At 50.4% G+C, this 18,796-nt stretch overlaps 1 protein-coding gene across 3 annotated transcripts in view; it reads left to right on the forward strand.

The window, feature by feature from the left end:
* DAAM1 (dishevelled associated activator of morphogenesis 1) overlaps positions 1–18,796 on the forward strand; it is an 87,974-nt gene that overhangs the window by 60,152 nt on the left and 9,026 nt on the right. For all 3 annotated transcript variants that reach the window (XM_057381248.1, XM_057381246.1, XM_057381247.1), the window contains exons 6-19: positions 757–851; positions 2,638–2,971; positions 3,384–3,494; positions 3,605–3,708; positions 4,098–4,164; positions 4,479–4,596; positions 4,707–4,845; positions 5,208–5,266; positions 5,576–5,763; positions 6,074–6,379; positions 6,469–6,576; positions 11,828–11,931; positions 16,997–17,081; positions 17,849–17,955. In XM_057381248.1, the coding sequence (XP_057237231.1) occupies positions 757–851; positions 2,638–2,971; positions 3,384–3,494; positions 3,605–3,708; positions 4,098–4,164; positions 4,479–4,596; positions 4,707–4,845; positions 5,208–5,266; positions 5,576–5,763; positions 6,074–6,379; positions 6,469–6,576; positions 11,828–11,931; positions 16,997–17,081; positions 17,849–17,955 (1,925 nt within the window). The remainder of the gene's footprint in view (positions 1–756; positions 852–2,637; positions 2,972–3,383; positions 3,495–3,604; positions 3,709–4,097; positions 4,165–4,478; positions 4,597–4,706; positions 4,846–5,207; positions 5,267–5,575; positions 5,764–6,073; positions 6,380–6,468; positions 6,577–11,827; positions 11,932–16,996; positions 17,082–17,848; positions 17,956–18,796) is intronic.

The raw sequence follows: 18,796 nt of genomic DNA on the forward strand, positions 1-18,796 counted from the left end.
GCCTGGAGGGTGGCTTTGATCTCCCTGACGTGCTGCTGAAGAGGAGCTGGGTTAGATGCAGGGGTCAGCACAGCCCCTCATATCTGCTGGGACCCTTCTCAGTGCTTGGGCTCAGCCTCAGCCGGGGCTGGCAGGGCTCACCCTGACACCTCCGGGTGCTGCAGGARCCACTCAGGGGTTGTTTGAGCTGTAGCTGAGCCCCATTCATGCCCAGGAGCAGGCAACCCTGCTCTCCTGGTGCAAGAATCAAAATTCCAGCCCCAGCTGGAGAGCAAATCCAGCGTGGGAGATGCATCCTGTGCACACAGACACTGTCCCCAACCCCGATGGGCACTGGTGGGTTGCAGTGGAACACTTGGGAGTGACAGGGTTGGCTGTTCACCATCCCCATGGCCTCCTCTGGATTYTCTCCAATAGCCTAATGYCCATTTTSAATGTCCTTTTTTAWACTGTGGTGCCCAAAACTGCCCCCAGGACTCGAGGTGAGGCCACACCAGTGCAGAGCAGAGTGGGAATTGTGTGAGTCCCTGCAGACAGTGCCTTCCCCCTCTGTCCCAGTCCAGGCTGCCTCCTTGCAGACCCTGGAGGGGTTTTCCTCACTGCTCTKTATCCCAAGGCCTGTGATTGCCATAAAGATCTGCCCTTCCAGAATAGGTTTAGGATCCCCATGGCTTGGCACGGTGGGTGCTGCCACTCCTCCAGCACATGTTTTACATGGAGATCYCCCTTCTGACTTGTGCCTTCCTCCTTTGGCAGAGAAAATCGCTGATTGCTTTGGAGAAAGAAGATGAGGAGGAGAGGAACAAAACAATCGAAAGTCTGAAGACTGCGCTGCGGACGAAACCAATGAGGCAATTCCCTTCCCTTTCCTGGCTTTATTGCTGCGGTTGTGGCTTTGGGTTTGACTTCTCTGGCAGAGCAGGGGGTTATATAGAAATATAGATGGGAGCTGCTCAGGATGATGGAGGCCAGGACTCTGAGGCACTAATTGCTTTTTTTTGTTTCACCAACAGGTTTTTTTTTATGTCACGTTTTGTCATTTTGTTCCATTTTCTTCCATTTTCTTGGCCCTTTTAGTGACCAAGAGCCACCAGAATCTTCCCGACTGTTCAGGCAAATCAGACAACTTCTGGTGTTTTTTCCAATTTTTCCTTTGTTCTTACTGGAACAGAATGTAAAAAACCCTTAATTTTTTTTTTAATTTTTTTTTTTTATTATTATTTTTTTAAGAAACAGCAATTTTTATTGGTCAACCAGGCCCTTTGTTTCAACTTTATCTTACTTTGCTCTTTATAAGGGAATAAAGTTACATGAATCTTCAGGCTTTTATGAAATGAAARAATGTTGCTTGGAGGTTTTGATGGGGAAGATAAAGGAAGGCTGGGACTCCTTCTGAATATCTGTAGATTTTCCTAATTTCATTTTCTTTGGTGTCTGCATGTACACATCTGCAACACTTCAGTTGCCTCAGGTGACATCTTCTGATGGGAATATGTTCCACTAGGAAATGCCTGACCCTTCTTGGTTATGAAAGAAACTGAAATTTACTGTTGCTTGTAAATACATTTCCCTCTTCCACCTGTGGTGGTGATACTTGGTAAGAAATTYCYRGGGTCCAGRGTGASCAYCTGATTCCTGTGACACCTGGACCTYGTGGGTGCTGGCCCCTGCAGTGAGCAGGGCTGCTCCCCAGCCATGAAACATTGCAAAATCCTTAAAAGTGATTTTGAGTGTTTTTTGAGGGATGCAGCAGGCTCTGTAGACGATTTTACCTGTTGGACCTACTTTTGCACCCAGGGAGGTGCACATCAACTTTCCTGTTGACTTTGGCTGGAAGAAGAGCAGGCTTTGTAGCAGAGAAGGCAGTTTCCCCCAAGCCTGCAATTACCCCTTTTGTTGCTGCGCATCAGCATGGCTTGTTTCGAATTAAAATCATCCCAGTGCTGGGATGTTCTTGGCTCGCTTGCTTTGCCTTTTGCCAAAGCTGAGGACACCCAGYCTGGATGGCCCTGGGCAGGGGGGCCCTAAAATGCCTCAGCAGTGTGTGCAGTGTGGTGTCTGCCTGCTCTGGTGAGCCTGCCTGGGGCACTGCCCTGTGTTTGCTGTCTGTATTCTGTTCAGTGGTGCTGTAAGTCATCATAAAAATCAGAAATCCCCTCAAAATGGGAGATTTTKGCCTAGGGGAGGAGAAGGGTGTGGATGGTGAGGCAGGAGGGCTCGCAGAAGGCAGAAAGGCTGACACTGGGGTGTCTGCAGCTGGTGAGGACTTGGGATCTTCTGCCAGTCCAGAACTGATCTCGAGTGAGGTTTAAGACTGCATTGGTATTTTTTTCAGTGTGACTGCAAACTTCCAGTCTCTATCCTGGGACTTGTGCTGATGGCTGGGTTAGCTGGTCCTCTTTGAAATATCCTCACTCTGAGCAACCTTGTGCAGATGGTGCCTGGTTGCCTACCAGCCACCAATTAAATTGATTTTTATAACCCCATCCCTGTGTCTGGACCACAGGAGTCCTTCAGGCTTCCTGCTATCCAAGAAAAAGCATCTAAGAAGGTTCTGGGTTTATATTAACARCCCTGTTTGAGGGTAAAACAATCCTTTAGCATTTGTTTTGAAGTTAAAACCCCTTTTCATGGCAGGTTCGTGACCCGGTTCATCGACCTGGACGGATTATCGTGTATCCTCAACTTCCTCAAAAGCATGGACTATGAGACAGCAGAGTCTCGAATACATACCTCGCTCATTGGATGTATAAAAGCACTAATGAACAACTCCCTGGGCCGGGCCCACGTCCTGGCCCACTTGGAGAGCATTAATGTAATCGCTCAGAGTCTGAGCACCGAGAATATTAAGACAAAGGTGGCAGTGCTGGAAATCATGGGCGCCGTGTGCCTGGTTCCCGGGGGCCACAAAAAGGTACTGGAGGCCATGCTGCACTACCAGAAATAYGCCAGTGAAAGGACTCGTTTTCAGGTAGGTGGGTCTCTGTTCACCCCTCAGCCCCTGAAATTCAGYAGCTCTCTCCCTTTCTCCTCCTGAATACCTAAATGCTGCTTGCAAATGTTTTGTTACGGCTGCTCGCGAGTTAGAAACTCAAGAATTACCCCAGAACTGTGTCTGATGAGATCTGTGGCTGAGCAAAGAGGGAGGAAATAGCTATTTAAGGCAATGCCAGCCAAAAATATGCTGGTTCGTGCAGGGTCACTGGAATCACAGCTCTGCGAGGCTGCAGTGTACCTGGATGGGCTGGTGTTTGTCCAAATGAGTGCTGGGGGGACCAGCACCAGTTACAGGAGCATCCTGAGTTGTTCCTGCCTATGTCCCTGGTGTTTGTGCAGCCCTGGGGCTGTCCAGGGGCGTTGAACTGACCCTGTGTGTTTGGCAGACGCTGATCAATGACTTGGACAAGAGCACGGGCCGGTACCGGGATGAAGTGAGCCTCAAGACAGCCATCATGTCCTTCATCAACGCTGTCCTGAGTCAGGGGGCAGGCGTGGTGAGTGCTCTGGGGGAGGGAGGCTTTGGGGTGTATTTGGGGTGTTTATTTCAGTGAACTTTCTGAGGATGTGCACCTCATTGTGCTGACCTCACAACTGTGCCTTTCAGGAAAGCCTGGATTTCAGACTCCATCTGAGRTACGAATTCCTCATGCTCGGGATCCAGCCAGTCATCGACAAACTGAGACAGCATGAAAATTCAACCCTTGACCGGTGAGCAGTGACCCCCAACCCACTCGTGATGTTTGCCTGGTGCCCTCACTGCTGGTTTCAGGATTTGGCCTTTGGGGAAAGCACGTGAGAGTCACACCTCTTACAGAAATTCCTTGCTGTTACCAGACAGGGAGGAGGAAATTCCATCACGGTTTGGCTGCATTTTAACATAGGGTTGAGCTGGGGAGGATGTACCATCAGGGGTCCAGGGGATGCTGTCAGCCCTGATCCACCTCTTCTCATCCCAAAAGGCTCCTTGTGACTAGGATGTCAAGGCTGAAGATGTTTCAAGCCCTGCCAGTCTCCGGGCTGTAATTTATTAATTGTCACATTTGTATCTGCTTTCAATAGTCATTTTTTTTCCTTTTTTTCTCCCTTTTTTTCCTCAGGCACTTAGATTTCTTTGAAATGCTCAGAAACGAAGATGAACTGGAGTTTGCCAAAAGATTTGAGCTGGTGAGTACAAATTCAGACACCGGCACTCAGTGTCACAGCTGGTTTTAAAAACACCTGTGTGCCCTGAGACTAAGAGTGGTTTCTGGGTAAAATCTGAGGTTTGAAATATTTCCTGTTGCTCTGCTCTGTCCTAGACCTGCTTTTACCCTTGTGTCCTTTGGCTGCCCTACAGCTCTGTTTGTCCCTCGCAGGGCATTGGGGCCGGTTTGTGTGTCAGGTTTGGGGTGGGGGTGGCTCGTGGGGTGTGGAGCTGAGACTCCAGGTGATGCTGCTGTGGGTGCAGTGTCCTGACCTGGCCTGGCTCCTGTCCCCAGGTGCACATCGACACCAAAAGCGCCACTCAGATGTTTGAGCTGACGAGGAAGAGGCTGACGCACAGCGAGGCGTACCCGCACTTTATGTCCATCCTGCACCACTGTCTCCAGATGCCTTGTGAGTCCCAGGAGAGGCAGGAAAACCCACAGCTGCCGGGGGCCTGGCAGCCCAGGGGCATCACAGCCTCCCCTTTGCTCTCATCAGTGTCTCCCCTTCCTTCCCTGCAGATAAAAGAAGCGGCAACACTGTCCAGTACTGGCTGCTGCTCGACAGGATCGTGCAGCAGATCGTCATCCAGAGTGACAAAGGGCAGGACCCCGACGCCACTCCCCTGGAAAACTTCAACATTAAAAATGTTGTGAGAATGTGAGTGCTTGAGTGTCACCGTTCCTTACTYGTCACTGTCACACAGGGATGTTGCTGTTCCTGGGCTGGACACAAACCAGTGTCCCTGGGGCTGTTGGCTTCCCAGGACTCACCCACCCCACCTTATAAATGAAGCCCATCCCTTTGTTAGACAGCACTTGCAATCAGTACTTGAGATTTTGGARTTTTTGCATGTTTGCTAATGAACTTTACATAACCCTGCTGGAGGTAGAAACAGCAGAGCTGTCAGATGTTACCAGTTTGGACACCTTAAATCCCACTCATTTGTGTTTCTGGCTGGTGATGGTCTGTTAGTTGCTGTGGTAGGATTGTCTCATGGGCCACATCTCCTTTCCTTTTAGGTTAGTCAATGAAAATGAAGTGAAACAGTGGAAAGAACAAGCAGAGAAAATGAGAAAAGGTGAGTGATGGAGAAATGTAGAGTGTCATCTTTAATCTTGGCTGAACAATCAACATGTACATGTATTTATATATTTATACATGAATCTACAGGCCTTATTGAGGGGCTGAGATCACACCATGGGCAAAAGCAAAGAATATTTTTTCATAGAGAGGCTATAAATGAGGTGTTAAGGCACAGCACAGGCTCCCTTTTCTCAGCTGTGCAGCTTCTCTGCAGGGCCATGTGGGGTTTAGCCCCCCACCATGGGCTGCTGTTGGCAAAAAGGAGAGTTTGTCACCCAAAAGTGTTCTCCTGGGGCTATTTCAGAGCACACAGAGCTTCAGCAGAAGCTGGAGAAGAAGGAGCGGGAGTGTGACGCCAAGGCCCAGGAGAAGGAGGAGATGATGCAGACGCTGAACAAGATGAAGGAGAAGCTGGAGAAGGAGTCCAGTGAGCACAARCAGGTCAAGCAGCAAGTGGCAGATCTCACAGCACAGCTCCATGAGATGAGCAGGGTAAGACCTCAGACCTGCTGCCTATTGTGGGCCCAGTCTCAAATGTCCTGCAGATGCTGTAGGGTGATTTCAGGAGGCTGAGCTGTATGGGGACTGAGAAAGAGGCTTGTTGGGAGGGTTTCCAAGATATCTGTCCCTGCTGATGGGGTGATTTCATCTCTCTGCTTGCACTGAACAGTCAGGGGTGTTGAAGCCTTTGAGTGCTTCCTTTGTTTACCAAATTTTAATTAAAACAATTAAAAATCAGCTTGGGGGTGTTTTTTAGGTGGTGTCCCCCAACTCCATTTGACCTCTCCTCYTTCTCTCCCAGAGGGCCATCTGTGCTGCCAGCCCTGGAGGACCTCCCATGCCACCAGGAGCCCCTGGTGGCCCTTCACCTTGTCCAACTCCCGGATCTCTTCTTCCCCCTCCTCCACCCCCACCACTCCCTGGGGTCTGTCCCCCACCGCCTCCCCCACCCCCTCCTCCAGGTGGTCCCCCGCCTCCCCCTGGCCCCCCACCCCTGGGTGGGATGATGCCTCCCCTTGGAGCACCTCTGGGCATGACCTTCAAGAAGAAGAGCATCCCTCAGCCAACAAACGCCCTCAAATCCTTCAACTGGTCCAAGCTTCCAGAGGTAAGCTGGGCAGTAATTTGGGCAGCGTGAGTGGAGGTGCTGGCTGGTGATCAAAGTGCCCAACCTGCAGTGTTCCCTCTGGCTTGCAGAACAAGCTGGCAGGCACCGTGTGGACCAGCATAGATGACTCAAAAGTGTTCAAAATCCTGGACCTCGAAGACCTGGAGAGGACGTTCTCCGCCTACCAAAGACAGCAGGTAACGGCTGGCCCGGGGTGGGGACATGGGGACATGGGCAAGRTGCCACCATTATGGGGTCACATGGTTCCACTCATGGCCTCAAAACACATCTCCCATCAATGTTTCATACCAATGCTGTGTTTGCCACATCAACTTCATCTGCTTCATGCTCTCATCCATGTGCCAGAGCCTTTGCATTGAGGGGCTCAGTCTTTCTGTTTCCTCACCTGACCACGTGTATCCTGAAGATGGATCACCAAAAAAATGTGCACACAAAGAAAAAGAGACAGGGAATGTTATGAAAATAGCCCCCAGATGTGGCCACAGTTGGGYAATATTTTTGGGTTGCTCTTAACAACAGCTGCTCCATGTGTCTGTATTGGGTGGAAAATTTCTGTCCCTCTCTGGCCAAGATGGACTGAGTTTTGCCCACATCTACCATGGGTGGGTCTCTTTTATTTTTGAAGTGAGCCAAGAGCAAAATGTGAGCTTTGAGCAAAAATCCCAAACCAAAATAATGTCATTGCAGGCATAAGTCTCTGCTTTTTCATCTCCTGCTCAAGCAATATACTCCCAGTTTGGAAGGCATCAAAACACAAAGAAAATTAGGTACTTATTTTACATCAGGCAGGGTGAAAATGGGTAAAAACAATGAGTTTTTCAAGAAGGTAGGAAAAGAAGGAAGGAGAGAGGCTGAAAAAGCATGTTCACCTGCTGAACACCTGGCTGTGCTCCTGGGAGGAGAGGACAGCTTGTCTCCTTCGTGCCAGCTCCGTTAGAGTGACTCTGCTGGGAAGGAGTGGACCCGACCCATAAGCTCATTAGGAGACATGAGAGTTTAATCTCTTCCAGAGGCTAATTGAGGGAAAGATCAGGGTGGATTARAGCAGGGCAAATATCAAGAGTAAGCCACCAGAAGTACGTGCTGCCCCAGTGTTTTGGGAACAGGTGACCACAGCAATGTCTCTTTCCCCSGGCATTTTTGGAGCTTGACTCATGGAGGGCACGTCTGAGGACAAGGGATGGGGATGGAAGAGCTGCAGGAATAGAAAGCTGAGTGTCAGCAAGACAGTTTGCCCTCAGGCTTGCCTGCCCGAGCCCGTGAGTCACCTGGTGCGATGAGGATTATTGCCAGGCAGGAATTTAAAAATAATTTGGCTTGGCTGAGGTCCTGTTGGGTGAAGTGGCTTGGTTAGGTTTGGGGCCAGGAGGAGCAGGGAGATGATGCAGGAGAGCTGTGACATGAGCTTATACCCAGATGGGGTGAGCTCCCACTTGTGAGATGCTGCTGTGGGGCTGGAGCTGCCCTTGGGGACAGGCACAAGTTCCCTGTGGTTCACCCAGGCTTCATTTTGTGTGATGGGACACATCTCCCTGGACCTGAGGGATGTGGTTTTGTACCTGGAGGTCCCCAGGGTGCTCCCAGTCTTGGGAGAGAGCTCTGCAGCCAGTCAGGGTTGTGCTCCGTGAGAGAAAGTGGAGGTGTTCCAGGCTGGATGGGGCTCTAAACAGCCTGGTCCAGTGGAACATTCCCTGCCCATGGCTGGGAGGTTGGACTAGATGGTCTTTAAAGTCCCTTCAGCCCATTCTGTGGTTCTGTAACACATGCAAACATGGGCACTTTGTACGTGGTGGGGGGCTGGGGGAGTGAGCAGCCTGTCCTGAGGCACAATGAACCAATAATGGTGTAATAACTCACAGCATTCTCAAGCTCTAGCAAAAGTTGGTTTCTGTCACGAAGAAACAGGGGACGAGCAGGGTTTCCTCATCCCTGTTCCCTCTCTGGAGCCACTTGTTCTGTGATCRTGCCTCTCACTTGTCCTGAGTCACAATATCCCCGGGAAATGGGGAATCAGGAGCTGCCTCTCTGCCCATGGCCCCAAACGAAAACAAACCAGGGCTCTGCAAATGCATGGTCAGTGGTGCATCCGTGTGTCCAGTGCCCCAGCAGGGCTTGGGGACAGCAGGCAGAGGTGTGAGCAGTGCTCAGAGCTCTCTGATCCCCCCCAGCTGGCTGTTGTRGGGCTGCCTGTGCTGGGATTTGTCTGTTTTTTTTGTTGCCAGAGTGCCTGGGAATCCCTAAGCACCGCACAGACCCGAGGCTTAACCATGTACTTAATTCTAAGCATCTCTTTAAATATTTTTCCCACATCACAGGCTGGGATGTAAATGCAGGCTATTAAGTGAGCTCTGCAGCTTTTGGGAAAAGCCCTTTCCATGTGGGGAGGACAGGAACCCTCTGGGCTTTGTGGGGCTCAGCCTGGGAGCATCCCAGTATCCTCCCTGCCAAGGCACTGGCAGATGTCCCTGTCCCCAGAGAAGCTCTCAGCCCTGCAGCTGTGCAGAATGCCAGCATTTACAGAAAAACCAACTGGAGCTGTTGATTTTTTGGCTGTGGCATGAGGATTGGAGGGATCTGTGTGTGAGGGTGTGCATGTAGTGATGGAGAAAAGTGAGTCCAGGGCAGTCAGAGCTTAACACTGCACAGGGGTTTGTGTCTCTGTCAGGGATGTCTTGTGAGTCTTCAGGGGGGCAGAGGCTGGGAGTGATGCTGATAAATAGCAGTGACACAGCCAGGGCAGCCCTGGCAGGTCCTGCAGCGGTGAGTGATGTCAAAGAGTCAAGGCCAAGTGGAAAAAATATGTGTTGTTGAACCAGGGGCTTAGGAGTGAGCTGGGAAAGAATTCAGCTCCCAAAAAAGGATGAAGGAAGTGAAGCCTCCAGYTCCTCGGTGCGAGGCAGAGTGACCTGGCCAGGGACAGCAGGGCTGGGAATTGTTAGTGGGGTCGATGACAGCACATTTGCAGCTCCTCCTCCTACACCATCCTGCAGCAGAGGCTGGGTCAGGGTTCCTGCGAGGGAAAGGGGCAGGGATGAAGCTGGWTTGAGGCAGAGAGGAACGGGTTTTGTAGTGAACCTTTTCTCCATCTTGATGCATGAAGAKCCCTCCCTCTCCTAGAGCAGGGGACTGCAGAGAAAGCTTCCATGTCCTTCTCCTCTCCAGCAGCCTGGGGCAAGCCTGAGCATCATGGGGCAGGTCTGAGGGTCAAAATTGAAGGAAGGCTTCCTAAATGGGGACCAGTTAAACTGAAGAATAACCACTGCAGCTTGTGGGTGTGCTTTTTGCATGTCCCRCAAAAGAGACTGCTGTGAAGAGGTCGATTAATGAAATACTGCTCCTTACTCTTAACTGAACCAGAAACTTTCTGCCATAAGGCTCTTGATCAGCACAGCCCAGCTGAGAGAATGAGGAGGGAAGACCCCAAATGTGTGGGGCTGGCTTTGCTGCACCTGYYTCCAGTCTGGTGKGGAGCMCAGMRGGACAGCCAGCTCCTTGGAGMAGCACRGTGCCAGTGGGGCATRGGGTGGCATTGGGCCAGGCTGCTKAGCCCTGGAGCAGCAGGGAGGAGGSTGAGAAYTCAAGGGGGAGYGTGTTGCCGTGGCAAATAGTAAAGTTTTGCTGCGGCCAGCTTTGCTCTGGGATGAGCCTCTCGTTATTTCCACTTAAAAGCCCTGTTTTTCCTGGCAGTCGTGTTGGCATTTCAGTCCCTCAGATGTGCAAGAAGCAGCAATTTTCCCCCCAGCACTGCAGGCTGAGCAGTGCTGTGCCTTTGGGCCAGTGGCAGGGCTTGGCCAGCATCCTCCCACCTCCTCCTGTGTCCCCTGCTCACCTCTGTGCACAATGGACCTTGGTCTGACCCGTTCATGGAGCCACCTCTCCCATCAGCTCTCTCCTTCTGCACATCCTTTAATCCACATTTTCACCTGCATCCCCCCTCTTTTGGCACTGACACCCCCAAGTGCCTCCCCACGCTGCCAAACCCCCCAATATTGCACTTTTTCCTTCTCTGTGCTTCTTCTCCCTCTGGTTTTGCCGAGATCACTGAACTGCATGTGTTTTTTACTGCCTTTTTCCATGCTTCTGCTATGGCTGTAGGACTTCTTTGTGAATGGTAGCTCCAGACAGGTAAGTGAGCACCTGCAGGACTGAGGTGTGGGCAGGGTGAGCATGGGGGTGGGGTCAGGGATAGGGGGTTCTTCTGAGGGGGGTTAATGTGTGAAAAATGGGATTGAATCAGAGGTGCAAACATCACCAGAAGGAGCAGCTTCAAAGTTGATRCTGGGGAGGCTGTAAGGCAGAACCCAACCTCTCTGCTGTCAGGCCTGAGGTCAGATGCAATGTCTGAGTCCAGAAGTGGGATTTTTAGATGCAGTGGAACACAGAGRAGCTCCTACCCCTGAGCAGTTTTGCTTTTCAGAAGATGAAAACAAACTCACGGGGTGAAGCTCTCTGCTTGGTCAGAGCAGGCAAAGCACAGGASGGGGCAGCTGGTGCTCGGTGACTTGGGGCCCACGTTCCATCACCTGCCTCTCTTCCCACTTCTCATAGCTGCAGGGTTTCTTCATTAAAACAAGAAAAGGAATAAAAAAATGGGAGTTTCAGTGCTCACTCTCAGCCCTTGCAGTGGCCATGTGCCAGGTCCCCTATGCTCGTGGACATTCAGTGTGGATCTGTAACATGCAGGACCTCGCAGCTCCAGATTGTGTTCCTTCCAGAAGGATTGAATAGCCAGCTTTTAATTGATTAACCTTACTAAAATATGCAATATGGTAAATTAAAACCTGGGGCAACATGAACTTCTCAGGCAACCCTGCAAAACTGCTATTCAGTAGATGTGCCCATTTGCCCATAACCACAATGTTGCTACTCATTCGAAGGTAATGTATTTAAGCAGTTTAGAAGATGCAAGTGCTTGTGCCATGCCAATTCCTGCTTTCAAATCCCTCACTTTGGGAGAATTTCACTGAAAAAGCTTTTGCAAGTGTGCTAGCCTGTATTGGTTAGCTGTCTGGGGAGGCCTGGTGCATGAAGGGTGATTACAGATGTTTGGAGCAGGGGTGAGGAGCAGGAGCAGTGTGTGCAGCAGCCCATAGTGAAATACTCCATTCGAGGGTTTAGTGAAGTATCACAAGGATGTGTGCTGAGAAAGCSCGCCTTTATTTATTCAGCAGCGCCCGTGTGTTTGCAGATTTTTAAATCTTCCCTGTCTGAGAAAATATTTACATTTCTAACCAGTGGCTTCAAAGCCAGCTCTGGTTTATGAAATGCCTGACTGTGTTTCGGTTGCAGCGAGGGGCTTTAACCTGTGGTGACACTCCTGATTAATGAGGGCCTGTGTGTATCACTCTGCTGTGTGCTGGGAGTACTAAATGTCCTTGCTGCTCCATGGCTCTTCTCCAGGCTTTTCTTCTTTTTATTTTCTCGTAGAAGGAAGATGCCATCGACGACACGTTGAGCTCCCGGCACAAAGTCAAGGAGCTTTCAGTCATAGACGGCCGGAGAGCTCAGAATTGCAATATCCTCCTCTCCAGGTATGGTTAATGCCTTGTTCCCCCTCTGGGATGCTCAATACYCTGCTCTGAGCTGCCCTGAGTGTGCTCCTCATCCCAGGAGGGCCAGTGACACCTGAACCCAGCTATAGCCTTACATCCTCATGGTGGTGTGATTCACAGGGGGCAGTGCCATCAGCTGTGGCAATTCAGTGTCCCTGGAAAGCCCCCSAGGGGATGGGATACCAGAGAGCCTTCACAGGAGGGGAAAGTGGCTTGATTTCACCTCTTATCTTTCTTAGCCTGGGTTTTGTTTGCTCTTTGCTGGTGGTTAAAGAGGKTCTCCCTGGGCTGGGGAAGTGCTGGGGAGCAGCAGGGACCAGCAGGAATTTGGCCAGGACCTTGCTGCCCACATCTGAATTTTGGGAAGGGGATGTCCCCTCTTACAGCTGCCCTGCTGGTCTGACAGCCTCCCTCACACCCCTCACCAGGCAGTCAGCCCTGCTATTTAATCTGATCTCCAGATTGCTGCCAAAAGGATAAAAAAAAAAGGCTTTTTTTGGCAAGATAAACTGCACCAGTAAGTTTGAATCCTAGGAAAAGGCAAACCGGGTGGTGGTAGTTTGAAAGTGTAGTTACTTGGCAAAAACCTCCCAAATAGCAGCAGAAAATGCTACTTGTTTCTGACTCACCCAGGGGAAAAAAACTCCAACATCAGTAAAATTTAGAAATATTCATTCCACTGTCTGGGGAAGCTTCTGTGCCACCCAGGACTGGCCAGGATGGAACTTGCAGGTTGAGCTTGCAGCCACAGCACCCGAATCCGGTGTTTTCCCAGAGCGTGGGTCCCATCTGGTTCTTCCCAGTGGAGATGGTGCCTTGTCTGTTCAGCCCAGCTGATTTATCTCCCTAGAAAGCTTGGAGAGGCTGATGTCAGCAGAAAAAAAAACCCTCTGGGTGGGTAACTCAGCCCCTGGTGCTTCTTCCAGAGGTGGCTGGCAGCCTGCGGGCAGCGAGAGCGACGAGTGCGGCGAGCCGTGTGCCTCATTTGGGGGTAAAACTGCCCTGTTTATGGCTGCCTCTGCTCTTTGCTGCTTCTGGGCATTTTCGTGCTTCCTAGAAGTCCAAATAAAAAAGGATGAGGATGAAAGCAGAGTTGAAAGCAGCAGGCAAATGAGTATGTCTGTGGCAGGCAGCTATTAGCAAGTAAAACGATGGGATTTGGGGCACTGGCTGGGCTGCTCCTGGCATACGTGGGCTGAGCTTYGAGTGGGTTTAGGTGTGATTCAGCCAGAGGTTTAAGTGTATTTTTGGGTGTTAAACACACAAATAGCTCTTTCAGTGGGAAGGGGACAGACCCAAGCACTCAACTTCAAAGGCAGCTTGCACATCTTGCTGAGTAAAAGGCTCAATTTCATCTCACCAGCAAACCTTTCTCTTCCAAGAAAGCAATGGCTGGAAGTGAATTGGCAGTAATTAATCCCATAAAAAGGGCAGCATGGAGGCTGCTGCCTGCCTGTGGGTTATTTCCTCGGGGAGAAGAGAGACTTGCCCTGCARRGTGGTCCCCAGGCCTCTCATACAGYTTTTCCCATGCCCATCCTCATGTGGGGACAAGTGGCTTTGAGGTTGCAGTGRCTTGCCYCAGATGCTGCTTTGGAAGTGCTTTRGGGTTCATCCCRTGGTTCTCCCAGGACCAATCGAGCTCTCCCCAAAATCCCTTTGGGTGATTTGAAGCCAGTGGCTCACAGGAAGAGCAGTGTAGGGATAAAGCCCAAGCATCCTTTTGGTAGTCTCAAGTCCCGCATCTCCAGCAGCCTCCATGTATCCTTGGCCAAACCCTTTTGCCTCTGCCCACCCAAGCTGCCCATCCCAATGCTGGGCAGAGCAGTGGGTCTCTGATCCCAATTTTCCAAAGGGATTGGTGTGGCAGCTGGGAGCTGCTCTCCTGACTCACCAGCACAGCCACCGCGGGGCTGAGGAGACTTTCACATGCGAAAGGACCTGCAGGCTTGGCCCCTGATTTAGCCCAGACGCTTGTGAGCTCACCAGGCATTGTCTGGCTCGCAGCGTGGAAAGATTACGGCCAGTGAGATACTTTATCTCTCTCTGTAGATTTATTTTTTTGCCTGTTTTCCTTGCTTTGGGAGAAATTACTGCGCARTGAGATCATTGGATTTTCCTCCAGCTTGTAATGCAGCGCAAGAATATTTTTAACGCTTGCTTTTTTCCTCTGCTTTTTGGAGSCCGCTTTGCTGATGTCAGTGCCTTATCGTGTCTTCCTCTGTGAACCCACCACGTCCTTGCTTTTGCTCCCTGTGTATTTTTAGTCCTGCGTTTTGCCAGATTCAAATCCACCCCTCTCTCCATCATTTTCCGCCTGTGCCGGCGGTGAATGGCTCGTTTGATTTCTCTCTCCCAGCGAGGCGACGTGAAACATTTTTTTTTCCTCAAATGAATGCTGCTTTTCAGGAGGGCGCGTCCCTTTCCCGGCGGAATTTGTTTTTCCCCCTTCACACTTATTACATCCTCGGCGGGGTTCGACAAAAGCCGCGCGGAGCAGCGCCGCGCTTGTGGGGCCGGCGAGCTGTCACCTCGCATCGCCGGGCTGCTGCCTTTAAATCCCTGTGACAGCAAGTCCTGTGACCCCGTTCCTCTCAGACGGCTCGCCTTCGACAGCTGCTGCCAACAATGATAATTATTGTGGTTATAGATAAGCTTCTAGCTTTCACTGGCCCCTTTCCCATCAAATTGTCTGAGAAGCTGTTTTCTTCTGGCGCCCCGCGCCTGCTCTCTGCTGATGCAGGGGCAGGCTCTTGTTCTTGGCGCTGGGCTGTGATGATTCCTGAGAAAAGTTGGGTTTTTTTTTTTTTCAACCTTTTTCTTTTCAAATGAATTTTTGTTGTTGGCTTTGCTTTCAATGAACGAGGGCTTAAAAAAGTCACCCTCATCTTTCACCACCCTGCTGGMGATTGATCCCGGTACTGTCATGTGTGTTAGGTGTTTGCTGTGGATTTGGGTARCTGCCTGCTCACCCCATTCTCCCAGGAGCATTTTTGCCTCCCAGGGATCCCCAAATTCCCAAATCTAGTGCCAGTGTCTGCTTTTCATCAGGGTGGAGACCAGTGTTGGTGGTCTGAGCATTCCTGTTGCTGCTTGGGTGTAAAAGGAGTTCTGCAGTTTTGTGTCTCAGCTTGGATTTTGTCTCATCCTAGTGCTGCCACTGTAAGGGACAGGTAGGGTRACCCCAGGACRTGGYTCCTGCAAGCAGCARAGGGGAATTTCCCAAGGATTCTGGGTTTGATTCTTTTATGATGACCTCAGCAATTGTCCTGCCACTGCTCAGCACAATCTTTGAGCCTCCTGCTCTGGCTGAGGTAGATTTTACTTCACTGGTTAATTAACAGATCGTCTCTAGGATGCTCCCTTGAGGAGGAGGTGAGAAAAGACTGAGTGCAGGAGGAGAAACTTGGGCTCATAAGGAATGAAGATTTACTTACCAGGTCTGTAAGATCCACCTGCCTCGATACAGCCAATCCTTCACTTCATCTTGAGCAAAAGATTTCAAGCCAAACCAAGCACTTGCTACCCTGGCCTTAGAGACCAGCACCCTTCCTATGTTAACTTCAGCTTCCAAAAGCCAGCTCCAGTCTGTCTGCTCTCTGAAGAAATAGGAGGATGGAAAGCTCCTTCCTTGTGTAATAACTCAGAGTGATCAAGTCAGCTCCTGGTCTTTTTGATCTGCGGATCAGGTTGACTTCCAAGGTCTCCCATCCTGTGTAGGGTGTGTTTGTGGTTTCCACTCATTTCTCTGAGCCACATCCAGTGTTTCAGCATCTCTTTGCACCACTGATCACTGATTCTGGGGCCAYGGGGTTCCTCAGACAGGTCTTTTCAATGCCTTGGTTTTCCCTGCATGCAAGCASAGGGAATTATGTTTTTTAAACTGTTGCAATGGCTTTAACCACAACAGCACACTGGATGAGGGAGAGGATGCTGGTAAATAGAGTTGCAGGAGTTTCTGGGCTTTCCCTTTTTATCTGGGCTTTCCCTTTTTAAAGTTTAGATTATTTTATCGACCGCAATGCAAAGAAGAAATAAAATACRTGTGGTTTTGCAATCAAAGTCCTTGCAGGGAGCGGTTACAGGGAGTGCTGCAGACGAATTAAACTSTAATTAATGGCTGCTCTAGCCTGGGAGGAGCCCAGGGCATCTTTAGAGATCTCTGTTGCCTCAGCTCAGTGTGGGCTGCTGGCAGAAAGATTTCTGCCAGGGAAGCCCAGCCTGGTGGTGCTCACTGTGACACAGTGGTCTGTGGTTTTGGAAATCTCCAATTTGAGGCTGCATCTTCAATTGCTGTTAGGTGAAGTAGAGGAAGAAGAAGGTGGAGGAGAGGCTGGTTTCCAGTTTCTTACATTTCAAAGCGCATCGAATCCCCACCCCTCCAAAGAAAACTAAACTGATGGGTTTCCTGGGATGCTGAGCATCCGCTTCTCCAAATTCTGGATTTCTTGCTCATTCTTTCCTAGAGGAAGACTCCAGCCAAAGGTAGTTGGGAGAAGTGGGAGAGGCAGTGTTTAAATCCAAGAATAGCAGTGGAAATTGTTTAGATTTTCCCTAAGGGTTGTGGCAGTGGGTTCAGGGGCAGTGCTGAGCTGCACTCCTGAGCCTGGGCTGGGCTGTGCTGCCACTGGGAATGTGACCTTAATGGCCCTGTGGCCTTTGGGGTGCTGGAACTGCAGGAGAAGCATTGCTATGGGCAAGAGTTATGAAAGTTAGGTATTTAATGTTTTACTTGAAATACTGACATGAAATAGGGAAATAGGGAATGGCAGCTGCGGTGTGGGCAGAGGGAATTGGTGAGTGGGGTTAGAGCCCATGTTTGCAGCAGGGCCAGGGCTGCTCTGCTCTGTGCTGAGCCTTGGCAGAGCACAGTCCTAACACATTTCTCACACATCCCTCTTGGTAACGTGCTGGATAGAGCTGTTTGTGATGCTGCTGCTGGCCAGGAGTTCAGCTGTTCACATTGCATAGGTGTGTAAGGAAATGCTCCTGAGCCTTCSTGACTGCTGGGGTGGGAATAACTCTCCTTTCCTTCCACCTCCCAGGCTGAAACTCTCGAATGAGGAGATCAAACGAGCGATTTTGACAATGGATGAGCAGGAGGACCTCCCAAAAGACATGCTGGAACAGGTGGGATACGTGTCTCGTGCTCCTTTGTGGTTGCCTCATGCTGAGACGATGCTGTGCAAAGCACTCGGGACCAAAGTGCGGCTTTGAGTGTGTCAGGCCCCAAATTATTTACCAACCACATGTTGAAAAACCACCCAGGTGAGCTGGTGCAGCAGGAAAGCAGCTCGGTTGTGGCATCAGTGCTGGGAGCAGCGTGGTCCCCACCAGCCATTCCTCTACCCAGGTCTGCCCTGGGTCTCGAGGTGGGGCCATTTCCCCTTTCTGTGGCTGCAGCTCGAAGTTTGTGCTCAGTGGTGCTTTATTTTTGTAAGTTTAGACAGCATTTGTGGAATCCTCAAAAGGGGAATCCCATTTCTCACCCCCTCTGAGTCTTTTTTATTATTCACCTGTTCTTAAAGCTGAGGTGGTAATTGCACTGTGAGCAGAGACGTGGGAGGTTTCATCGCACCAAATTTCCATCTGCTAATAAGTAGAATTGCAGCAAATGGAAGTCCCTGACTGACATCTCCTCTGGCAGAGCTGATGTTGAAACCTCCTTGGAGCAGACWTAGTGCATCTGTTGTAAAAGCAGAGTGATGGCAGGGCAGAGGCGAGAGGCACTGATGTSATGGAGTAATGTGAGGAAGATACAGGGACAGCAATAACGCCTGGGGGTCACTGTCTGTACACGCTGGCAAGGGGGTAAATCCTGGGAAATAAATCACTTTTCAACTCCTGAAAAAGTGTGCATGGACCTCATGTCCACTCTTGTGCTTTCTCTTGTTTAGCTCTTGAAGTTTGTTCCTGAAAAGGGTGACATTGACCTGCTGGAAGARCACAAGCACGAGCTGGACCGCATGGCCAAGGCTGACCGGTTCCTCTTCGAAATGAGCAGGTTGGTGGCTTAGGGGACACCCTTTGGCCAGGGGCTGCACAGGCTGGTGGGGAGGTGGCTGTCTCATGGAGCCTGCTTGGGAAATAAGCCCTTCCTACTGTTCTTCACGTGAAGAAATGAGTGAGCCAAGCGGATGGGAGGGCAAGCAAGGTGCTCCCAGTCATGGGATCATTTGTGATGCTGYGCTCCCAAAGTCAGGGATGTGCTCCCAAGCAGCAGCTCGACAGAGCAGGGGAGAGGGATGGGAGATGATTCTCCTTCCCACATCATAGCCTGACACATTTTTCCTCTCATTCAGGRAAAAGWTTTAGGAGTGATTGTGATGRTTCTGGGTTGATGGTTGGACTAGATAATCTTGAATGTCTTCTAACCCTGATGATTCTGAGATTCTGTGAGCTAACCTGGTCTATTGGAAGGTGTCCCTACAGGGCAGAGGGGTGGCAACTAAATGATCTTTCAATCCCTTCCAACCCAAACCATTCTGTGGTTCATTGTGGCCCAGGTGGGAAGTGCTGTTTGAATGGTAACACAGTGCTCCTTTCCCCTTCATCCTAATGAATATTCAAACCCTGATGTATGTACATTTTGCCCTGCTGTGCAGATGAGTCCCACTCCTCACCTCAGGACTGACTGATCCCTAGGGCTCCTGAGACTATGTGAGACTGAAAGGAAATGTCATTTCTTCCTGCTCCTGGTAGCAATAATTTAAGACTTAGGAGTTTTCAGGGATGAATAACCTTATCTATTGCATGCACATCCTCTAGAGGTGCCGGGTTAAAATCTTGAAGCTCCTTATTTAAATTGAACTGAGCATTGAGCTCTTTGAATTTCTTAGCTGAAC

Source organism: Malurus melanocephalus, unplaced genomic scaffold (genome assembly GCF_030028575.1).
Source record: "Malurus melanocephalus ecotype Western Australia unplaced genomic scaffold, MMel_1.1 scaffold_502, whole genome shotgun sequence".
NCBI lineage: Eukaryota > Metazoa > Chordata > Aves > Passeriformes > Maluridae > Malurus > Malurus melanocephalus.